The 19098-nt window shown below is 53.5% G+C and overlaps 1 protein-coding gene across 13 annotated transcripts in view; it reads left to right on the top strand.

Moving 5' to 3' along the window:
- PCNT (pericentrin) overlaps positions 1–19098 on the top strand; it is a 132804-nt gene that overhangs the window by 24622 nt on the left and 89084 nt on the right. For 11 of the 13 annotated variants that reach the window (XM_045036465.1, XM_045036475.1, XM_045036467.1 and 8 more), the window contains 11 exons: positions 2030–2107; positions 2417–2527; positions 3829–4084; positions 6243–6298; positions 7454–7628; positions 8462–8598; positions 9752–9863; positions 11411–11681; positions 12316–12385; positions 16006–16138; positions 17216–17433. In XM_045036465.1, the coding sequence (XP_044892400.1) occupies positions 2030–2107; positions 2417–2527; positions 3829–4084; positions 6243–6298; positions 7454–7628; positions 8462–8598; positions 9752–9863; positions 11411–11681; positions 12316–12385; positions 16006–16138; positions 17216–17433 (1617 nt within the window). The remainder of the gene's footprint in view (positions 1–2029; positions 2108–2416; positions 2528–3828; positions 4085–6242; positions 6299–7453; positions 7629–8461; positions 8599–9751; positions 9864–11410; positions 11682–12315; positions 12386–16005; positions 16139–17215; positions 17434–19098) is intronic. The other 2 variants (XM_045036468.1, XM_045036474.1) reach the window with 1 other exon arrangement.

Raw genomic sequence — 19098 nt, 5'->3', positions numbered from 1 at the left:
CTTTTGATATGTTTTATCCAACAATCCTGATGTTTATAGCAAAAATGTTTTAAGATTGTGCCTTTTATGTTTAAATGTTTTTTTTTTTTTAAGTTTATTTCTGAGAGAGAGAGAGCGGGGAGATGGGGTGGGGGGGGCAGAAAAAGAGGAGAGAGAATCCCAAGCAGGCTCCGCACTGTCAGCACAAGCCCAATGCAGGGCTTGAACCCATGAACCATGAGCTCATGACCGGAGCCAAAATCAAGAGTGGGATGGATGCTTAACTGACTGAGCCACCCCAGCACCCCATGCCTATTTTATGTTTAGAACTGGACACTCCTATGTTACTGTTTCCCACTGGGGAAAAATCCTTAATTTGAAAAAGGATCCATGATGAGATTTTAACTGGCTCTAGCACTCCCCTTTGAGCACTGTGATTCCACATTGCTGGCCTCGCAGATAGAGGCCGCTTGCATGTGCGTCTTCACCAACAGTACTGACCGCTTCCTGGCATCAGACGTGTGTTTCAGGAGCAGCGGGAGCCAAGGCTTACAGTCAAGGGTTTTTAAGTCAAGGCTTAAAATGGTCACAGAGGCTGGGAAGGGCCCAGAGGAGCTAGAGGAGGGAGGCATAGCTGTTCCAGGATTCGTGTTCCTGGGGCATGAGGCAGGTGCCCAGTGGGACAGAGTGCGGCTCTGCACCCTGCAGGGATTTTGTGGCAAGGGCAGCAGACTCATGGAGTTTTTCAAGGGAGTATGACGAGGTCAGATTTGTTTTTGAATGTATTACCCAGTCTCCAAGCCAGTGACCGCACATTAGGCCACGTGACCACGGGGGCCAGTCAGCCATGCTCATGGGAATGGCGGAATGCCAGGACTGGCCTTGAGCTTGTGGGGTTGATGGGAGGGGAGGCAGGAATAGGACTGTGAGGGTTTGGGGGTGCTGTTGACTGAGGTAGCTAATGTTGGAGGAGCCCTAGTTGGGGCAGGAGAATTTCAGATTGGTTTGAGTCCGAGGTGCTTTGTAGACAAGCCTCAGAGAAAGGTCTGGGCTGTCATGTAAGGGAAGCTGGGAGGCCTGTGGCTGTAGTGGCTGCTCCAGGTGGGGTGTGCTCCAGCGCAGGCTCTAGGCGGGGTGGGGGCTGGCTAGGGGAGAGGAGACTGGACTGCTCATAGAGGGCCTGTAGCTTTTCTTTTCCCTTTGGAGTATTGATGCTGAAAAGTTTCTAGAGTTGGGAATATTAAGACAGAAACACTTTCTTTCTTTTTAATTTTTTAATGTTTATTTTTAAGAGAGAGAGAGAGACAGGGTGCGAATGGGGAGGGGCAGAAACAGAGGGAGACACAGAACTCGAAGCAGGCTCCAAGCTCTGAGCTGTCAGCACAGAGTCCCAACGCAGTGCTCAAACCCGTGAACCGTGAGATCATGACCCGAGCCAAGTCGTACGCTCAACCGATTGAGCCATCCAGGCACCCCTAGACAGAAATGTTTTCTATGGTTCTTGACATACGGTGTCAAAATATCTCTTAAGAAAAAGTTATAGCAACTTATTCTGTCGGTGACAGTATTCGGTTATTTTTCCATGTCCTTGGTGACATTGAGGATCAACATTATCAACAACTTTTGCCAATTTAGTTGCTATAAAATGATGTTTCAGTTTACATCTTCAGGTTCAGCTTTTATTGGCACCCACCTCTTCCAGGCTTTTTGTGTGCATTTTCCCTCCTGTAAGTATCACTTCCCTCCTTTGACTGAGGGGCAGATGGCCCAGGGAGGTCACATTGCTGTCCCATATACACCTGCAGCCTCTCTTTCTGTGGGTCTCCGCTTTACCCCAGGCCACTGAAACAGGCTGAATGTTCCTTCGTAGTTACTTTTATTCAGATATAATTCGCATGTATAAAATTCACTAAAGTACGTATTTCAGTGGCTTTTAGTATAGTCACTTTGTTGTATAACTACAACTGTCTAATTCCAAAATATTTTCATTACCCTAAAAGGAACCTGCCATATCCACTGGCAGTCATGCCCCTTTCCTCTCTCCTTCCAGGCCCTGGCACCCACCAGTCAGCATTCCGTCCCTGTGGATTTGCCTGTTCTGGACATTGCATATTCACAGAACCACACAGTACGTGTCTGGCATCTTGCACCGAGTGTATCTTGAGGTTATCAGTGTCATAGCACGTGCCTGTAGGTCATACCTTTTTATGGCTGACTGGAACCCCTTTGAATGGCTTTGCCACACCTTGTTTCTGTATTCACCTGTCAGGGGACACGTGGGTTGCTTCCTCCTTCTGGTGATTGTGACCAGTGAACACTCCTGGACAAGTTTTTGTGCACACATGTTCTCTCTTCTCTCTGGGATGTCGTAATTGTTCCTAGTGACTGTTTTCTTGTGTGAATTCTCTGGGTCACATCCTTCACTTTCCTTCTTCAGGAACGTGAACAAGAATGTATACTAGAAATTGCAGAACGGATGAGAAGACCGGAGGATGAGGTTGGCACACAGCAACCGGTGGAGATGTGGCAGGTCCAGCTGCAGACCCAGGTGACCCGGGATGCTTGGGCCCCCATCCAGGTGCTCGGGCATGGCTGGTCCCTGCACACGCACCCTGTGTCTTACACTCGTGGGTTTTGGGATCTGGGAGGGTTGCAGGAAGGAGAGGTTTGTCACAAAGTGGACAGATGTGTGTGGCAGCCTCGTTTTGTGTGGGGCCATCGGAAGGACAGGTGGACACGCAAGGATACTCGGGGGCAGTGTGTCTGGCCAGGTGCTGCTCACCGCACAGCCGGATGTTTCCCCATCAGCCATGCTCCCACTCATTAAACTCAGGCAGTGCCACCGCCATGAGCAAGGCCATCCTGAAGGCACATCTGACTCCCCTGGTGCTTGCCACCTACAGGGAGCACGGGGTGCTGTGGACATGCTCGTGTGGAGGGAGGGCCGTGTGCATCCCTGTCGCTCACTGTGGCCTTGCTGTCCTGCAGGACGCCCCTGCCAGTGTCTTGAGAGATGTGTTCTCTTGCCATGATTTCTGTTATTGCTCTCCTTTATTCATTTTCTTTCTATGTGCTTTTGGGTGTCCCTTAAGTGCCTAGTTCTAAGTATGTTTTTCTGTTGTTTGTGTTAATTGGGAATAAAGTATGCTCCCCGGAACCCTGGCCTTCCTCCACTTTCCCCCAAGGCAGTGGAAGGAGAAACAGATTCTGCACATCTTAGCCAGGCACAGAAGTGTGCCCACCTTCCAGAGCAGCGAAGTACAGAGCTCACTCTGTCTCTGGTCTGGACCTGGGGTTCCTGTTGTTGTCGTTAACTTGGCCGCTTCTGGGCACTCTTTGGCCTCACGTTTTGCCCTCATTGTCAGTGACTGTCCAGAGCTTCCCACTGTCCATATTCTGGTTGTCATTCCCATGTTTCTGACGAGGGGCTTGCAGTCTCTGGAACGGCTGCTCACCTGTCTCCAGCCAGCAGGACAGGCCTGTGGGCTGGGGAGTCTGCCTGGAAGGAGCTTGGGGGCCACCCTTTGTGGCCTGGGAGCTCAAGGAGGACACCACCGCAGGGCTGTGGTTTAGGTGGAGGGAGAGGACACGTGGCCCGGAGGGGCTTCGGGTGGGTGGTTTTAGGTGGTTGGGGAGCTGCTGGGCGGTGCCAGGGCTGCCTGAGGGCGGCTGGGACAACTGAGGTCCCGTGGGGGGCCGAGCTGGTGTGCCGTCCCTTGAGTGTGAGCTCTCGGGGAGCAGGTGCAAGCAGCACGTGGTGGTGGGGTGCCGCTGCGGCGTCCTTGCGGGCGCGCGTGAGCCGTGCACCAGATTCCACCTGCAGCCCAGAAACCCCTCTCTCTCCTGCAGCCGGTGCCCTCCCTGGAGCTGGAGGCGTTGCGCCTGAGTCTCAGCAACATGCACACGGCGCAGCTGGAGCTGACGCAGGCCAACCTCCAGAAGGAGAAGGAGACGGCGCTGACGGAGCTGCGGGCCATGCTCAACGGCCGGCACGCCCAGGAGCTGGCCCTGCTGCGGAGCAGACAGCAGCAGGAGCTGGGGCTTGTGCGGGAGCAGCACGCGAGGGAGCAGGAGGCGGCGGCGCTGCGGTACAGCCGCGAGACCGGTACGGGTGGGCAGGTGTGCGGGGGCTTCACCGCCACTCGTCTGCTTCGGGGGGGGGGGGGGGGGGGGGATGTGGGTGACCCTGTAGGAGTGTCTCCCGGGGGTAGTGTTGACATGCGAAGTGCGGGGCGCGCTGGCCGCCGTCCACCTCCTGGGTGGGGTCGCGTGCATCCTGCTTTGTGGGGACCCTGTTGTCCTCTCACCTTGCATCCGCTTCTCCCGTGGGCTCGTGGCAGGTTTGGAAGCCACGCTGTTGGAGGTGACCTGCTCATGTGCCGGAAGTGTCCGTGTCCACCTCTCATGGGACTGTGTCTGTGGCTGAGCTTTGTCGACTGACTCGGGGGCTTCTGGACGTGTCCCCCAGGCTGCGCACTCTGTGCCCAGTGGGGCCATGTCGCTCCTGATGGACAGCTTAGGCACCTTTTCATTTGGTGATTCTCTGGCCTAGTCTGATCTCTTTGTTTACATCTGAGGCATACTTGTATGTTTTAATGTTTCTTTTGTACACTTTTTGTCAATCACTACTTTTTGTAAACATCAGTTTTATTTGTTTTTCATTTTTTTAAAGATAAAAAACTTTTATTCACGTATATAGATATGCCACTTATATATAAATACCGCCTTATTTCCAATTGGTATATGATAAGAGGATGTTTTTTACAAATTTCAAGTTTTTTTTAAATTCAGTCAGTAGATGTAAATAACTGATAAGTTTTAGCAGGATATGTAGTTTTAATTGTTTAAATCTGACTATAACACGTTGGTGCTTTTAATAATGATTAAATAAATATAAGCATCAGTTTTTTAACAGCTTGATCGTGCTATAATTCACACACCATACAATTCTACCATTCAGGGTGTGCATCTCAGAGTCACGCACACATCCCCACAATCTAAGGTTACAAATTGATCCCCCAGAAATAAACTCTTGCCCATGAGCAGTCACCCCGTTTCCCTGCTTATCTGCCTATTTGTTGAGTTTTTCATTTGAAAAACGAAAGCGGTGTGCGTGGCCCTGGATGTGTTGAAAGTCTTCCTCTTCTCTGCGCCCCACCCCCCAACCCCCACCTCCAAGAGGGAGCCCGTCTTCTCAGGTTCCAGGGTTACTGTCCTGTTTCCTCATGTGGGTTCAAGCAAACATAAATAAGTAGTTTGATGTCTTCCTGTTTTTGCTCATTTTTAATTTAAGTTTATTTATTTATTTTGAGAGAACGGGCACACATGAGTGGGGGGGGTGCAGAGAGAGAGGGAGAGAGAATCCCAGGCAGGCTCCATGTCAGTGCAGAGCCTGACTCGGGGTTTTAACCCATGAACCATGGGATCATGACCTGAGCTGAAACCAAGAGTCAGATGCTTAACTGCCAGCCCCCAGGCACCCAATTTCCTCATTTTTTAAAAGCACGAAACACGCTTTGGCTTAGGTCTCTTTCTGAGCTATTTACTCTGTGCTCACCTCTGGTAACAAGACCACAGAGGGCCCACACTTGTCCTCTGCTCCGTGAGGCTCTGCCATGGGCCGGGCCCCCGTGACCTTCCCTCAGAGGCAGTGTCTGGCTCTTCGCTTGAGCTCTGGGCTTGCTCAGACCACCCTCACCTTGCTCGTGCACCGTTGACTGGCACCGGCTCCACCTTGGCTCGTTCCTGCGTCTCTTTCCAGGGCCCACACGTCCAGGTGTGTGTGCACCTCCCAGTCTATGCCGTGCCATGCCCGCAGTTCCCGCCTTTTCCCTCCCCCGCACCCTCAGCACTGGTACCTCTTTTCTTGTGCTTCTTCCCTCTCGGCTTGGGACCTGCTGGGTCCCAGAAGGTCTTTACCTGTCTGCCAGTACCTTGCCTGGAGTCTGGCACGGGGGGAGCCTGAATGACAGGCCTAGGTGTGTGGGGGCCCGGGGTGGGGCAGACAGACCAGAGGGTGAGCCCCTGCGGCCCCAGAGCCACCTTTTGTCGGGCTGTCGGTCTGGCTGGAAGGCTCTGTCCGGATGTAGGCATGAGTATCATTTGTTAATTAAACCATACATCGAGTTCTTACTCCCCCACAGACATGTACCCTGTTGCCCTGTTAGTGTCGGTGAGCCTTCCTGGGGAGCTGCCCTCTCACCTCCTGAGTGAGCAGACTGGGGGGAACTTCGATCTGATCTGCTTTCCTGTTTTTCTTGCAGCTGAGCTGAAGGAGAAGTTACAGTCAGAAATGGAGAAAAACGTGCGGATGATCGAGGTAGACGTCGTTAGAAATGTCACTCTGTGTCTGCAGAGTTTCCCTTTTGTCCTCTATCCCGGTGGCTTGCCCGCACCTCACCTCCGAGCTCCCCCCAGGAAAACCCCTCACCTGATTCAGACAAAATCCAGTCAGAGCTTTAATTGAATGTGCTGGTTGAGAATGCATTGCTTGTCGAGTTAGAGCCAAAGCATTCTTCTACTTGTACAGTTTGAGTTTGTCGGCACAGCTTATTGGGAGTTTTGTGTGTACTTGTTCTGTAGTATGAAGCTCTTGCACCCCCAAGTCTGGTTCCCAAGTGGCCCCTATGGCCTGGCCTTCGCTCTGCTTTAGGACTGCCAGATGTTCCCTGCAGGGAGGCACACTGTGACAATGGAGTCTAACGTGTGTGTGAAGCATGCAGGTTCTGGGTGCTCTGTTGGGGGGGCGGGGTGCAGGCAGAAGAGGGGTGGAGGTGGGGTGCACGGAGTGCAGCGAGGCTGGGCAGCAGTGGGCCCTGAGTGCTGTGCTGACTATACCAGCTTGTCCTGCGGTTGTCCTCCCCGGGGGAAAGAGTTCTGTTTTAGGGTGTCACGGGAGTCTCTCACTGGAGCTTTTGATTCTGATGATGGGGCCTTTTTCAAGGCTACATGTGTAGAAGGGCCTTCGATGTCGGTGACGGCAGAGGAAGTGGCTGGTGAGGTTGGAGGATGTGAGGGACGTTGGTGACGGTAGGGGACATGTGTGACATGGGACATGTGGGTGTTTATGTCCTGTCTGTTCTGCTCAGGCTGTTGGTGGAAGCTTGTCCCAGGTTGAAGGTTTGTGCCCCAGCTCCCCACCTGTCTAAGCTGGACAGTGAGGACTCATTTCTTAGGGCATTTGGGACAGAGCCAGCCCCCAGAAGAGGTCAGGTGATGTAGCACCCTGGGTCTTTCGTGGGGGACAGTGCGTGAATCGTCGAGTGTAACCTCCGCCCCTGCTTTGTTTCTAGGCAGGCGATCCTTGCTGTCTCTGTGCCTGTCCCTTTAAGGGGGGACCATCCAGGTTCCTGTGCTGATAGTTCTATCTGGGCGCGGCGACCGCCCACACCTGGTTTTCGAATGTAATTTGAATTTTTTGCCACAGATCATCAACTGTTGGCCCATAGTCATCTTCTTTCCTTATTTGGGTTAGACCCTGAAGCAAGACTGGGAATCCGAGAGAGGTTTATGCCTGGAAAACCTACGCAGAGAATTGTCTGCAAAGCATCGATTGGAGTTGGAGAATTTACAAGACCAGTTTAAGAAAGAATTGGCAGAACAGAAAGCTGAATTGGAGAAGATTTTTCAAGCCAAAAATCAGGCTGAAAGTGAGTTTCTAATTAAAACGAGCAAGTTTGAAGAGGGGACTGAATGCTCCCATGGAATGTAGAACAGAAGTCACGCGCTGTGACAGCCTTGAACAGGGCAGAGCGCCCTGCCTGCTGGCGCCAGAGTCACCCGCGGTGGTGGTGACAGGCGTGACAGGTGTGGGCCAGCTGGGCTGCTTGGGCTCAGCCTTGGAGGCTCTCTTCGTTGACCACAGACTTCTCCAGCTCCCTAACCTCTCCTGAAAACTTTATTTCAGAGATGTTCGTCCTTGTTCCATTGTTAAATTGCCCTAAGAAAACTAATACTGTGATTGTTTACCTTTTATCCCGGTCGCCTGGTGCTGCTGCTGGAGAGGAGCTGGTGCCTGCCTGGGCTGCCATGCACCCCCCTGATGCTCCCTGACCCTCCCTCATCCTCCGTGACCCTCTCTCATCCTCCCTGACGCTCCCTCATCCTCGGTGACCCTCCCTGGCCCTCCCTCATCCTCCCTGACCCTCCCTCATCCTCCCTGACCCTCCCTGACCCTCCTTCATCCTTCCTGACCCTCCCTCATCCTCTCTAACCCTCCCTCATCCTCCTTGACCCTCCCTGACCCTCCTTCATCCTCCCTGGCCCTCCCTCATCCTCTCTGACCCTCCCTCATCCTCCTTGACCCTCCCTGACCCTCCCTCATCCTCCCTGGCCCTCCCTCATCCTCTCTGACCTTCCTTCATCCTCCCTGGCCCTCCTGCACCCCTGCGGACAGTGGGGTCTGGAGGGACGGAGGGCTGGGGTGGCTGTGCTCCTGTGCTGTTGAGAATGCCACACCCTGAGTGCGGTGTCCTCTCCCCAGTTGCGCTGAGGACTCTGGAGGCTCAGCATGACACAGACATGAGGAAGCTGCGCGAAGACCTGCAGTCTGAGCGCTGCCGGCACTTAGAGGACCTGGAGCTGAGACTCCGTGACCAGGAGATGGAAAAGCAGCGGGAGGTGGGCAGGGGCGCCCTTGTTTCTACTACTTAGCAAGGGAGGGGGTTTTAGGAGATTTTGGGTGGGCTTGTTTCCGTTTCTGTCATTTGCTAAAACTTAAGTACTGAATGTAAAGAGATGCGGAGTACTTAGCAGATACAAAAGTAATGGTAACGGTTTGTGAGGCTGATTTGACGGTTTTGCCCAGAGTCACGCTCGTAGAATCCATGTTCTGTACCAGGGGCTCTGGGGCCCCCACTCCAGGCACTAGGGGTCTCAGGCCACATTCTCCGACCATAACTCTAGATAGACAAGGAAGTCCTTAGAAGACTTAACGAGGAACTTCTCTGCTGCTTCTGTATTCAAAGCTCTTTCCCTGTGGAACACCACATACCCACGGTGGGAGGCGTGGCCAGATCCTCCTCAGGTACCTAGGGCTTCTGTCCAAGAAGTCAGGAGGTGGAGTCTGTTTCTGCCTGTGCCTGTGTTTCAGATGAGAAGAGGAAGTTGTGAGAATGGCTTTCACACCTGCCCCAGCAGCCTTTCCCCATCACCTCCCTGCTGATTATTCTCCTTTGCTGAAGGGTGCCTTCTGTCCTGTCCCCACATGAGAAACAGCTGGCGGGGCCTCAGGGCCACCACAGGCCGGCGCTTCCATGTCCCATGTCCCTCAGCCCTGCAGTCGTGCTCCCCACTTGGTCCCCACTTCGGCCTGACCACGAACCCCTTACGGAGATGGTAGTTGCTGCTCTCAGCTCTGTGGATGCAGGGTGGGCTGGCTCCGTTCACCCCTGCAGAGACCCTTTCTGGGAAGGTTGACTGAAAAATGCAGAAAAATTCCCAACGTACCACAGGAGGGCTGAGGGAGGGCCCCTGGGGCGGACAGTAGGGGGACCCTGGGAGGCCGGCAGTGCTGGCTGGTGCTGACTGGCGGTCTCCCCTGACAAGTTAGAGGATGCGTGTTTGGGACGACAGAGAAAGTTCCTGTCCTAGCAAGACTATAGTCAGGTACAGTCGTGTTATAAAATGAGCTGTAGTTTTTCTCTGGTGCCACTGTCGCTGGTTTTCGCTTGGCTGTAGCTTTAGGAGTTCACCTTGTTGCCCCCGGTGCTGGGCACAGACCTCCTGGGGATTGGCATTGGACGGTGCCTCACACTGTCGCTTCCTTTTCCAGGTAGAGAGCCTCCGAGCATCCTACGAAGAGCTGAAGGCTCAGTCACAAGAGGAGATTCGGCGCCTGTGGTCCCAGCTGGAGTCCGTGAGGCCCGACAGACAGGACCTGACTGGTGAGGACTTTCATGTTGGAAGCTGAGATCCTCAGACACTACAGCTATGTGTTTTTAGTTGTTCAAGCTCCAAACTGGGACCTAATAATAGCGAGCGCAAAAGGAACAATCTTGTAAACTTCCTTGAAGATTGATCTGTGTGGTTTTAAGGTGAAAACTTGAGGGGCTTGGTTTCATCCTTAAACAAGTTGATTGAGTAGCGGCTACGGAACCGTGCGTCTTTTCTCACGTTAACGTGAGGCACCTCTCAGGTGTAAGATAGATAAAGCTTATGGTGGGGCTGGCGTTTGCCTGTTATCCGTGTTTGGGTGCCGAAGAAATGCCGTTGTCGGCGGGCCCTTGGGGGTACAGGTGTGCCTTGCCGCGCACCGCCTCAACCCTGGGAGCTCGCTTGGGGAAACTGCTGTCAGACTTCTGTGGCCCTGAGGGTGACGCCCCGGTCTGAGGGCCTAGCAGACCCACTGTGAGACCTGCTGTAAGAGGAGTCCCTGCTGGCTGGCGTTACCTTCGGCAGGGGGAGGTCTGGACACACGGGCGTTTCTGCTGGTCTCTAGACAAAGCCTTTTCAGTCCAGTGGTCACCCTTGCAGGGTTGTAAGGAAGGCCCAGAAACGTGTGCGGTGGATGAGGCCTTGCTGGCACCCCGCAGCTCCCTGCCCTCTGCTGTCCGCCAGCACCTTGTCTTTCCCACCATCCTGTTTGTCGATGGTGGCGGCAGGTGGGGCTCACGGCTCTCCTGCAGGTGGACTGCGGGTGTGAGTTCCTGCACGGTTCAGCTCTCACGTGATCTGTGGGGGAGCCTCGCCCTGGCCTCCAAGGGTCCTTATGGGGATGTTTGCTTTGAAACTTCTGGGTAGTGATCGGTTTACGTCCACGTTACTTCAAGGCTAATTAATCATTACTTGTTAACCAGCCACCTGACAGTATTCTCTTGCTGAAAATAGTGGTGGTGGTAAGTTCTCTTGAGGTCAGTGTGTGTCACTCTACTGTTGCTCTTAGTAGATTCTGGCAGACTTAGTGGCTTAAAGCCACACACGTTTATTAGCTGGCAGATGTTCTGTAGATTGGAAGTCTGAGATGGTGTGGCTGGGTTTTCTGCCCAGGATCACCTGTAGCCGGAATCAAGGTGTTGGCTGGGCCTTGACCTGGCTCACTGAGGCTGGCAGAATTGAGTCCCTGCGGTTGTAGGGCTAAGGTCTTGTTTCCTTGCTGGCTGTTGGCTGGAGCTCTCAGCTCCTCGAGGCTGCCCACAGTGCGGCTCCTTCACACTCAGAGACCCCAGCAGCACACGGAGTGCCTTTCTCGCACTTCCAGTCTCTCTGAGGCCTTCAGCACCAGCCTTAGAAAGCACTTTGCTTTGGGGGGGTGGTGGGGGAATGGGATCCTTCCTGTATGAGGCATCCCCCCAGCGTAAGCCACGGAGGGTTCCTGCTTCACCTTCATGGTGCCAGGACCAGGGCCCTTTCTGGAGTTGAGGGTCTGCGGTGTCTCTTGACGTTTCCTTCGTGTTTGATCCGAAGGTGATCTCATCATTCCTTCCCATTAAAGAGTTACCCGACCAGCTCCTGGCCCACGTGCCTCACGTGGAAGGACTGGGACACCTAAAGCAAGACTTCCAGCAGCAGCAGCAGCAGCAGCAGCAGCAGCAGCAGCAGCAGCGAGAGAAAACCGAGCACGAGTCTGAGCTGGAGCAGTTGAGGATTTATTTTGAACAGAAATTAAAGGATGCTGAGAAGAGTTACCAAGAAGACCTGATTCTGTTACAGCAGCGGCTGCAGGAGGCGAATGAAGAGTCTTTTCTGGAATCTGTGGACATCAGGTAAATAAGTGATTTTCATCCTAAAGGTGTTTTTTGTTTGTTTTGTTTTTTAAAAGCTTTAAAAAAAAAAATGTTTAGAGAGCGAGAGCAAGCATGCATGCACACACGCGAGCAGGGGAGGGGCAGAAGGAGAAAGAATCCCAAGCAGGCTCCGTGCCGTCAGTGCAGAGCCCTACGTGGGGCTAGATCCCAGGAGCCATGACATCATGACCTGAGCTGAAATCAAGAGTTGGACGCTTAACTGACTGAGCCACCCAGACGACATTTAAAGGTGTTTTTGAAACATGGGAGCCTTGAGCTGAATTGAAATCTAGTTTTATTTGTGATTTTAGATCAGTGGAGACTTGTATTTTAGAAACACATTTATGTTTGGGCCTCAGAACAGTGGAGCATTAAGGCTAGGAGCAGAGCGTGTGGCCTGAGCACCCCGGGTCCCTTCTGCTCCAACACGTGGCTCCCGTCATATGGTTGTGCAGTCACGCAGAAATGCCTCACTCAGCCATGGGCTCCTGTCGTTGATGGGAAGTAGGGGAAGTAGGCTCCTGATGAGGGAGCAGTGAGGGAGGGAGCAGAGCTCCGGAGGAGAAAGGGCACATGCGGCGATTTCAAAACACCTTTTCTCTCATTCATCCAGTGCGTTTTTAGAAGAGAGGTCTGAAAAACGAAGGAGAGAGCACGTTGATGGACCCAGCCTTCAATCTGAGGTGATCTCTGTTCTTTCCTTAATTGAGGGGAAGTGGACACGTAACATTAGTTTCAGGTGCACAAGGTAGAGAGTTGACATTTGTGTGATTGAAAGTGATCACCGCAGTGAGCCCACTTAACATCTGTCAGCACACAGGCCTGCAAAGTCTCTTTCTCTTGTGATGAGAACTTTTAAGATCACTCTTAGCAGTTTTCAAATGCACAATATCGCATTTGTAACTGTAGTCCCCAAGCTGTGCGTGACCTCCCCAGGACTTGTTCATTGTGTAACTGGAAGTTCGTACATTCTGATCTTTCACCCATCTCCCCACTCCCAGCCCTGGCTACCATCAGTCTGTTCTCTGTGTCTGTGAGCTCCGTTTTAAGTGATATTTGTCCTTCTCTGACTGACTTATTTTGCTTAGCATTAGACCCTCAAGGTCCATCCATGTTGTCACAAATGGCAAGATCTCCTTTTTTATGGCCGACCAGTGTTCATTGTGTGTATATATACACACCGTGTCTTCTGTATCCATTCATCAGTCCGTGGACACTTGAGTTGTGAGCACTTGAGATGTGGCCAGTGTGGTCTTCCTGTCACCTGAGGTTCCTTTTTATTTGATGGTGATGCCTTGAGGTGTCGGTAGTCTGGGTCTTGTGGCTGTTATCCTGGGCAGATGGCACACCGTCACAGAGCACGGTGGCCTTGTGCAGGTGCACTCTGCCCCAGTGAGCAGTGGCTTCAGTGTGAGCGTCTGTTGTTCTCATTCAGGGTGTGTCTTGCTCACCTCAGGCAGCTGGAACAAATACCGTCGACCGGGTGGTCACACAGCAGAAATGGATCATCTTAGTCTGGAGGCTGGAAGTTGGAGGTCAGGGCTGGTTTCTTCTGAGGCCTGTCTTCTTGGCTTGAGGGCAGCAGCCTCTTCACGTGCTTTCTCTGTGCACACGCGCCCCTGTGTCTCTGTTTCCAAGCAGTCCCCTTCTGAGGTGCTGGGCCTATTGTAACAGGATGCTCCTAGTCTCCCATTGCTCGTGTTCTTTTCTAGAACTCTGTGTCCGTGTGATGATTTCCTGGGACGGGAGCGCCGTGTCCTGGGGGCTCCCTCCCACTTCCTCGCGTGTCCTGCGGGGTGTGGTGTGGCTGCTGCAGCAGACCCCTCGTGCCCAGCACAACAGTACCTCCTGGCCGGATGCGGCCCGTTGTCCTTGTCCACTGCGCTGTCCCACCCTCTGGGCCCCCTGTGCACTTCCATCATGGGACTAGTTGGGCGGTCCATGCTGCGTGGGGAGCGGCTGTGTGCCTGTAGTACCTGTGCCCTCAGTGGAGACTCGAGGGAACATGAGGACAACCCCTGAGAACTTGTTTCCTTCTGCTGTGTGATTGGTTGGTGTGACATCTGGAACGTTCTCCGTCCTCTGGCCCCAGCGCTGTGGAGAACTGCCCGACCTGCTGATTCCCCCTTTGTGTGCTGCTCGTGCCTCCAGCAGCTCCGGGGTCCCCTGTATGTTCCCTGGAGTTCTGAGATGGTAGTTCATGCATGTCCCCCCCACTTCGTGCTGGGAATGGGGAGGGCTCTGTGTCCGAGACCCGTCCCCTGCACTCCGGGAAGTCTGCTGCTGTTCTGTTCGTCTCCACTCTTCAGTGTCCTGTGCTCTCTTGGCAGCTCCTGTGGATGAAGCCACCGGTTTTCTTATATTTGTTAAATTTTTCCGTTAAATTTCGTATTTGCATTGCATTTTCAATTTCTGGGGTTTCTGCTTCCTTTCTCTGTTGTGTCCGTGCCATGGGGCCAGAGTCTCTCTCACCTGTCTGAAGACCATTGGCATTAAAGGGTTTCTTGTGTCTCCTGTGTGTCCCTGCTTTGTCTCCGTCCATCTGGGTTTCTGTGAGGACCTAGGTTTCTCCTGTGTTGGTTCGGGACCCATAGCCGTGTCTTCATGGGAAGCGTGGGGCATCGTTGGTCTCGAGGAGCTCTGACTGGCGGCACAGCTGCTCCTGGGGTCCTGCCTTAGGTGGCCAGGTCCCCTGTCCCTAGGCCCTGCCTCCTGGCCCGTGTGTGCACCCTGGGGCGTGCAGCCCCTTTGCCTCCTGGGCCCTAGACTTGCCGCGGGCACTGATTTCTGTCTTTCAAGGTTGGTCAGCTTTGGTTCATTACCCCTTCCTGTTTCTTCTCCTCGTAGGCTTGTAAGTTAAACTTTTCCTGTCATCGTGGCCATGTTGCAGGAAGGAGAGAAGATAAGAATGATGGGATGTATGTGTGTGTGTGTGCACGCTCGCTTGTTTGTGTGTTTAAAATTTCGACAGGCCACTCCTCAGGGCACCTGGCTGAACTCACGTCAAGCGTGTGGGAGCCCCACTTCCCTCCTGCTGCCCCTGGGCCTTGCCAGAGTGTGTTCCTCACTTATTGACAGCTGGTGTCTTTTTTTAGTTTGTGTTTCTTTGGTTTTTAATAAGGTTGAGCTGACCATTCTCTCTCTCTGATGCTCAGTTCACACCTTTGCCCTTGAGGCATTTGTCCCCTCCCCTGTGGTTTGGAGTCCCCGCCCGCTTCCCTCTCGCACTGGGGCTCATGGGCCTGGGTCTGCACTTGTGCGTCCTCCTCGGCCTCTGGCTCTTCGTCCCAGTTCCCAGAGTGTCGCACTATTTCCGTGCACCACCTTCGGATTCTTTTAAAGCCTTTTTAGTTGTAGTTTTATCCACCTGGTATTTAGCTGTTGTCCAGCAGGAGGAATAGGCTCTGGGTTTGTTTCCTTTTTCCAAATGGCTAGTCACTCCTTCAGGCCAGACTTGTTAAAACACAACCTTCTGTGTGCCTACGGTTGTCCCAGGGGCACAAGTCTGTTTCTGGACTGGACTCTTTGCTGTCAGTCAGTGATTCATTCCTATAACAATGTAGGAATTTAAGTCTTGGTTTTGAAGATAACTTGAGTTTACCGTGAACTTGAAGTGTAGATTGATGTGACTCCCTTGTGATAGCTTAGGAAGATGGATTTACTATTTTTAGGGGAACAGGAAACAGCAGTACCTGCACTGAGCCCTTCTTTCCTCCCTTCTAGAGGATGCTTGGGTTGGGCCTCTTGTCAGGGGTGCTCACAGCAGCGACCAGAGACCCTTCCCTTGGGGCAGGTCCATGTCCCAAGCAGGCAGCATGTGTCTGGCTTCAGAAGGGGACATGGGGGAGACACGGACTGGGAGGGAAGAGGCGCGGGAGTAAATAGGCTGGGGAAATCCCGGAGCCCCCACAGAGGAACAGGGTGCCTTTGGTAAAGGCTGAGGCCCTGGCTTTGGGAGGGGGTCTGGTCATCAGGGTCTGCCTGCAGCTCCAGAAAAGTTCTGGTCAGGCTCCCAGGAATGGCCTGCTTGGCGTCCCTGCAGCTGGGGCTCTGCATTGGCTTCGGTGAGCGCAGCCCGGGAGGGAGGAGGGCTCGCCAGTCAGTGGTACGTGCCCGTGTCCTCAGGTCCCATCTCCCTGAGTCACCTGGCCCCCCTGAAGGTGAGATGCTAGGGATGGGGGGGATGGTGTGAACGTGCACATCCCAGCGAGTTCCCTGGGAGGCAGTGATTAGGTGACGAGCAGAGAGGTCCCTTGTAACATTTCCTTTGTGATATTTTTTTTTTCCTGATTTGCACACACAGTTAGAAGCAGCCCACTGGCGCCAACTAGCAGCATTGAAGTCTTCCCTGGAAGGCCGGCAGGAGGTGGACCTCGCAGGGCCGCAGGTGATGGAAGGGGAGCAGCACACAGGGTTCTCAGAAGGCCCTGATGAAGGTGCGTGTACTTCCCTGCTGCCTGTGCTGGCGGCTGTCTGGCCCACAGGGAACGGTCTGGGGGAAGGTTGTGGGTTCTCTGGACACGCCCACCCTGTACTCTGCAGGTCCTCCCTGGTAGTGTCCTCAGAGTTAAGGGGCCGGGCTTGGGGCGTGTCAGGAGAGGACCTGACTGGGTGCAGCACGAGGGGTCACAGCAGACAGGGGCACGCAGGAGGTGGTAGATGGAGAAGCTGTGATCCTCCCAGTGGTTGCAGCAGATGGGGATGGTTAGTGGCCTGGCTGCTTAGGGGAGCAGTGTAAGGCCAGCCCTGGACACGGGTTCCAGGAGGTGCGGGCGGCGCAGCCGCTCACTGCTGTAGCTGGGCCAGCCCTGCGGGTGGGCGCTGTTGCCACCCCTTGTCGCCCTGAGGAGGTGAGACAGAGGGTCCCATGCGAGGGTATGGGGGTCAGGTCCCTGTTGGGGTGCTCTGACATGACCACCTGTTTTAGCCAAGGGCTCCCTTGGAGCTGGTGAGGCAGGCTGAGAGGAGGAGCATGGTCCCCGGGAGCAAGGGTTATGCTGTGCTTGGCATCTGCCCCTCACTGTTCTCCTTCCTGTGTGAGACGTCCTTCATGGCCACCACACAGTGCCTTACGGTCACTGGGCAGTGATGGGCACACACGGAGTGCCTGTGTCCGCTGTTCAGATCATTGTTGAACCCGGGAAGGTAACAAGTCCCAACCTGAACAGCCCAGAAAGGGCCTGGGCTACCAATGGCCCAGAATTACACGTCCCCCCGCCACTGTGGGGTAACAGTCACCTGATACCCAACTAAAGGGATGGAGTGGGTGTTGAGTGGGTGTGGGTGGCTCAGGACAGGGTGGCAGCTGCAGGCTCGTTTTCTGGGGCTGGGGGCACAGGGGTGCTGTGCTGTGACAGCCCATGAGCTCCCGACTGGGCTCACCCGGGGGTGGCCACAGTCTGAGTGTCCGTGTTGTCTGAAGTGTTGGAAGATGAGTGTTCTTCTTGTTTGCTGCGTGTGATGTCCTTGAGGGTCGTGCCTGACTGTCCTCCCTGCCTTCCCGTCCCTCACAGAACTTGCTCGAGTGCCTCTCCTGTGTGCGCAGGACACAGCCTCGGAGGTAGAGACAGAGGTGGCAGCCAGAGTCTTGAGTTTAGAAGCTGAGCACAAGCTTAAACTCTCATTTCTTCAGTCGGAGCTCAAGGAAGAAATTGATGTCTTAAAACTAGAAAATAGAAATTTACACGAGAGGTTGCGGCATGAAATCCGCCTGAAGGAGGACTTGGAGAGGGTAAGTGTGGATCCAGCCCGCCTCCGCAGTGGCACACTTGTGTGGAGGCCCCCATGAGTCCCGCGGCTCTGTCCCTCCTGCTGCCTGCAGCCGTGTTTGCTCAGCGCCTCCTCACTGTCAGGATGGGGTTCCACCCGGAGCCAGGCCAGGGTTTGACTCCTCGTTCTTCCTTCCCCCTGCTTCTGGGGTTAAGGGACTGTCTGGGCATCCTGAGACCCGGGGCGGGGGTGGGGTGCAGGCTGGTTGGCATGGCCATCTGCGGGCTCTGTGCACCCTGGTGTCTCCAGTGCTGTTGAGCCCCTGCGCTCTTCCTGCTGTCGGTCGTGCAGCCAGAGAGTGTGCCGTGCGAGTGAGGAGACCCCCGTGCATTGCTCACGCTGGCAGACGGTGCAGCGCGCGGCCTCAGCCAGATTCCTAGTAGGCTTGGCTGTGTGTGCTGCTCAGGGTGTGGCTCATCCCTGCATTGGAATAATAGAATCCGTGCGATCAGAGCTTTTTTAAGCCTTTTCCACAGGTGTGCTGACAGCCGTATTCCCTCCACTTCACGCTTGTGGCCTGATGCTCTCCCCTGTGTTCTTTCCCGCAGAGGTCTTTTTGGATTTTCGTTCTCCATCAAAACAATTTCATACGATGTTATTACCTGTACATTTGATCATATGTTCTTCTCTAAAGCAATGGTGAAGACTTGCCTCAAAACAGAACTAAAGATAGAGTTTTATGGAAAGTTGTGTGGGCTTCCCTCAATGGCTTCCGATGTTTAGGTGTTTGTATGTTTCCTGGACCACCATTTTACCTGCTTACATCCATTACTGAGAGAGGGGTGTAGAATTATCTATTTTCCCCTTTAATTTTGCCAATCTTTAAGTATTTAAAGGCCTGTTGCTACACACATTCACATTTGTGATTTTTCTGTCTTCCTGAAAATGTTACCTTTTTATCCTTAATGAAGTGTCTGTTTTCTCTGTTCTCTGTATTATTCTTTGTAGCATTGTTTGTATTGCAGTCTACTTTCTCTTTCATCAGTATAGTCATTCCAGCCTTCATTTGAATTTTGTTTGTGTGGCGTACCTTTTCCTGTCCCTTTTACTATTCATCTGTTGAGAGTAACTACCTGGACTTGGTGTTGGACCTCTATAGGTTAAGGGCTCAGTCCCATGAGACTAACCCCACCTCAAAGCCATTTGCAATTATTGGGTTCCCAGGTTACCTACTCACTTCTGCCTGACTTGGCTTCAAAGTCTGAATACTCCCAAACACACCCACCTTCCCCTTTCAGGCTCCTGGAAGTCAGAGAGACAGTTTACTGTTAGCAGTTTACTACGAAGGACGCCAGCTGAAACAACCAAATGGAAGAGAGGCATAGGCTAAGGTGGGGGTGATATGCAGCTGCCGGGCCCTCTCCAGTCGTGTCACTGTTCAGTGCCTCCGCACACTCACCCACCGACCCTTTAGGGGGTTTTATGGAAGCTGCATTACATAATGTGGTTGATTAAATCATTGGCCGTCGGTGATTGAACTCTCACCTCCAACCCTCTTCGCTCTATGGAGGTTTAGGGGTGTGGGGCTGAAAGTTCCAGCCCTCTCTAATCATGCTTGATTTTTCTGGGGACCGGCTCCCATGCTGAAGCCACCCAGAGATCCCCAGTCACCTGCTATCTCATTAGC

This window comes from Felis catus, chromosome C2 (assembly GCF_018350175.1).
Source record: "Felis catus isolate Fca126 chromosome C2, F.catus_Fca126_mat1.0, whole genome shotgun sequence".
NCBI classification, from domain to species: domain Eukaryota; kingdom Metazoa; phylum Chordata; class Mammalia; order Carnivora; family Felidae; genus Felis; species Felis catus.
The sequence above is the reverse complement of the archived record's forward strand: the minus strand, read 5'-3'. Positions and strand labels throughout refer to the sequence as shown.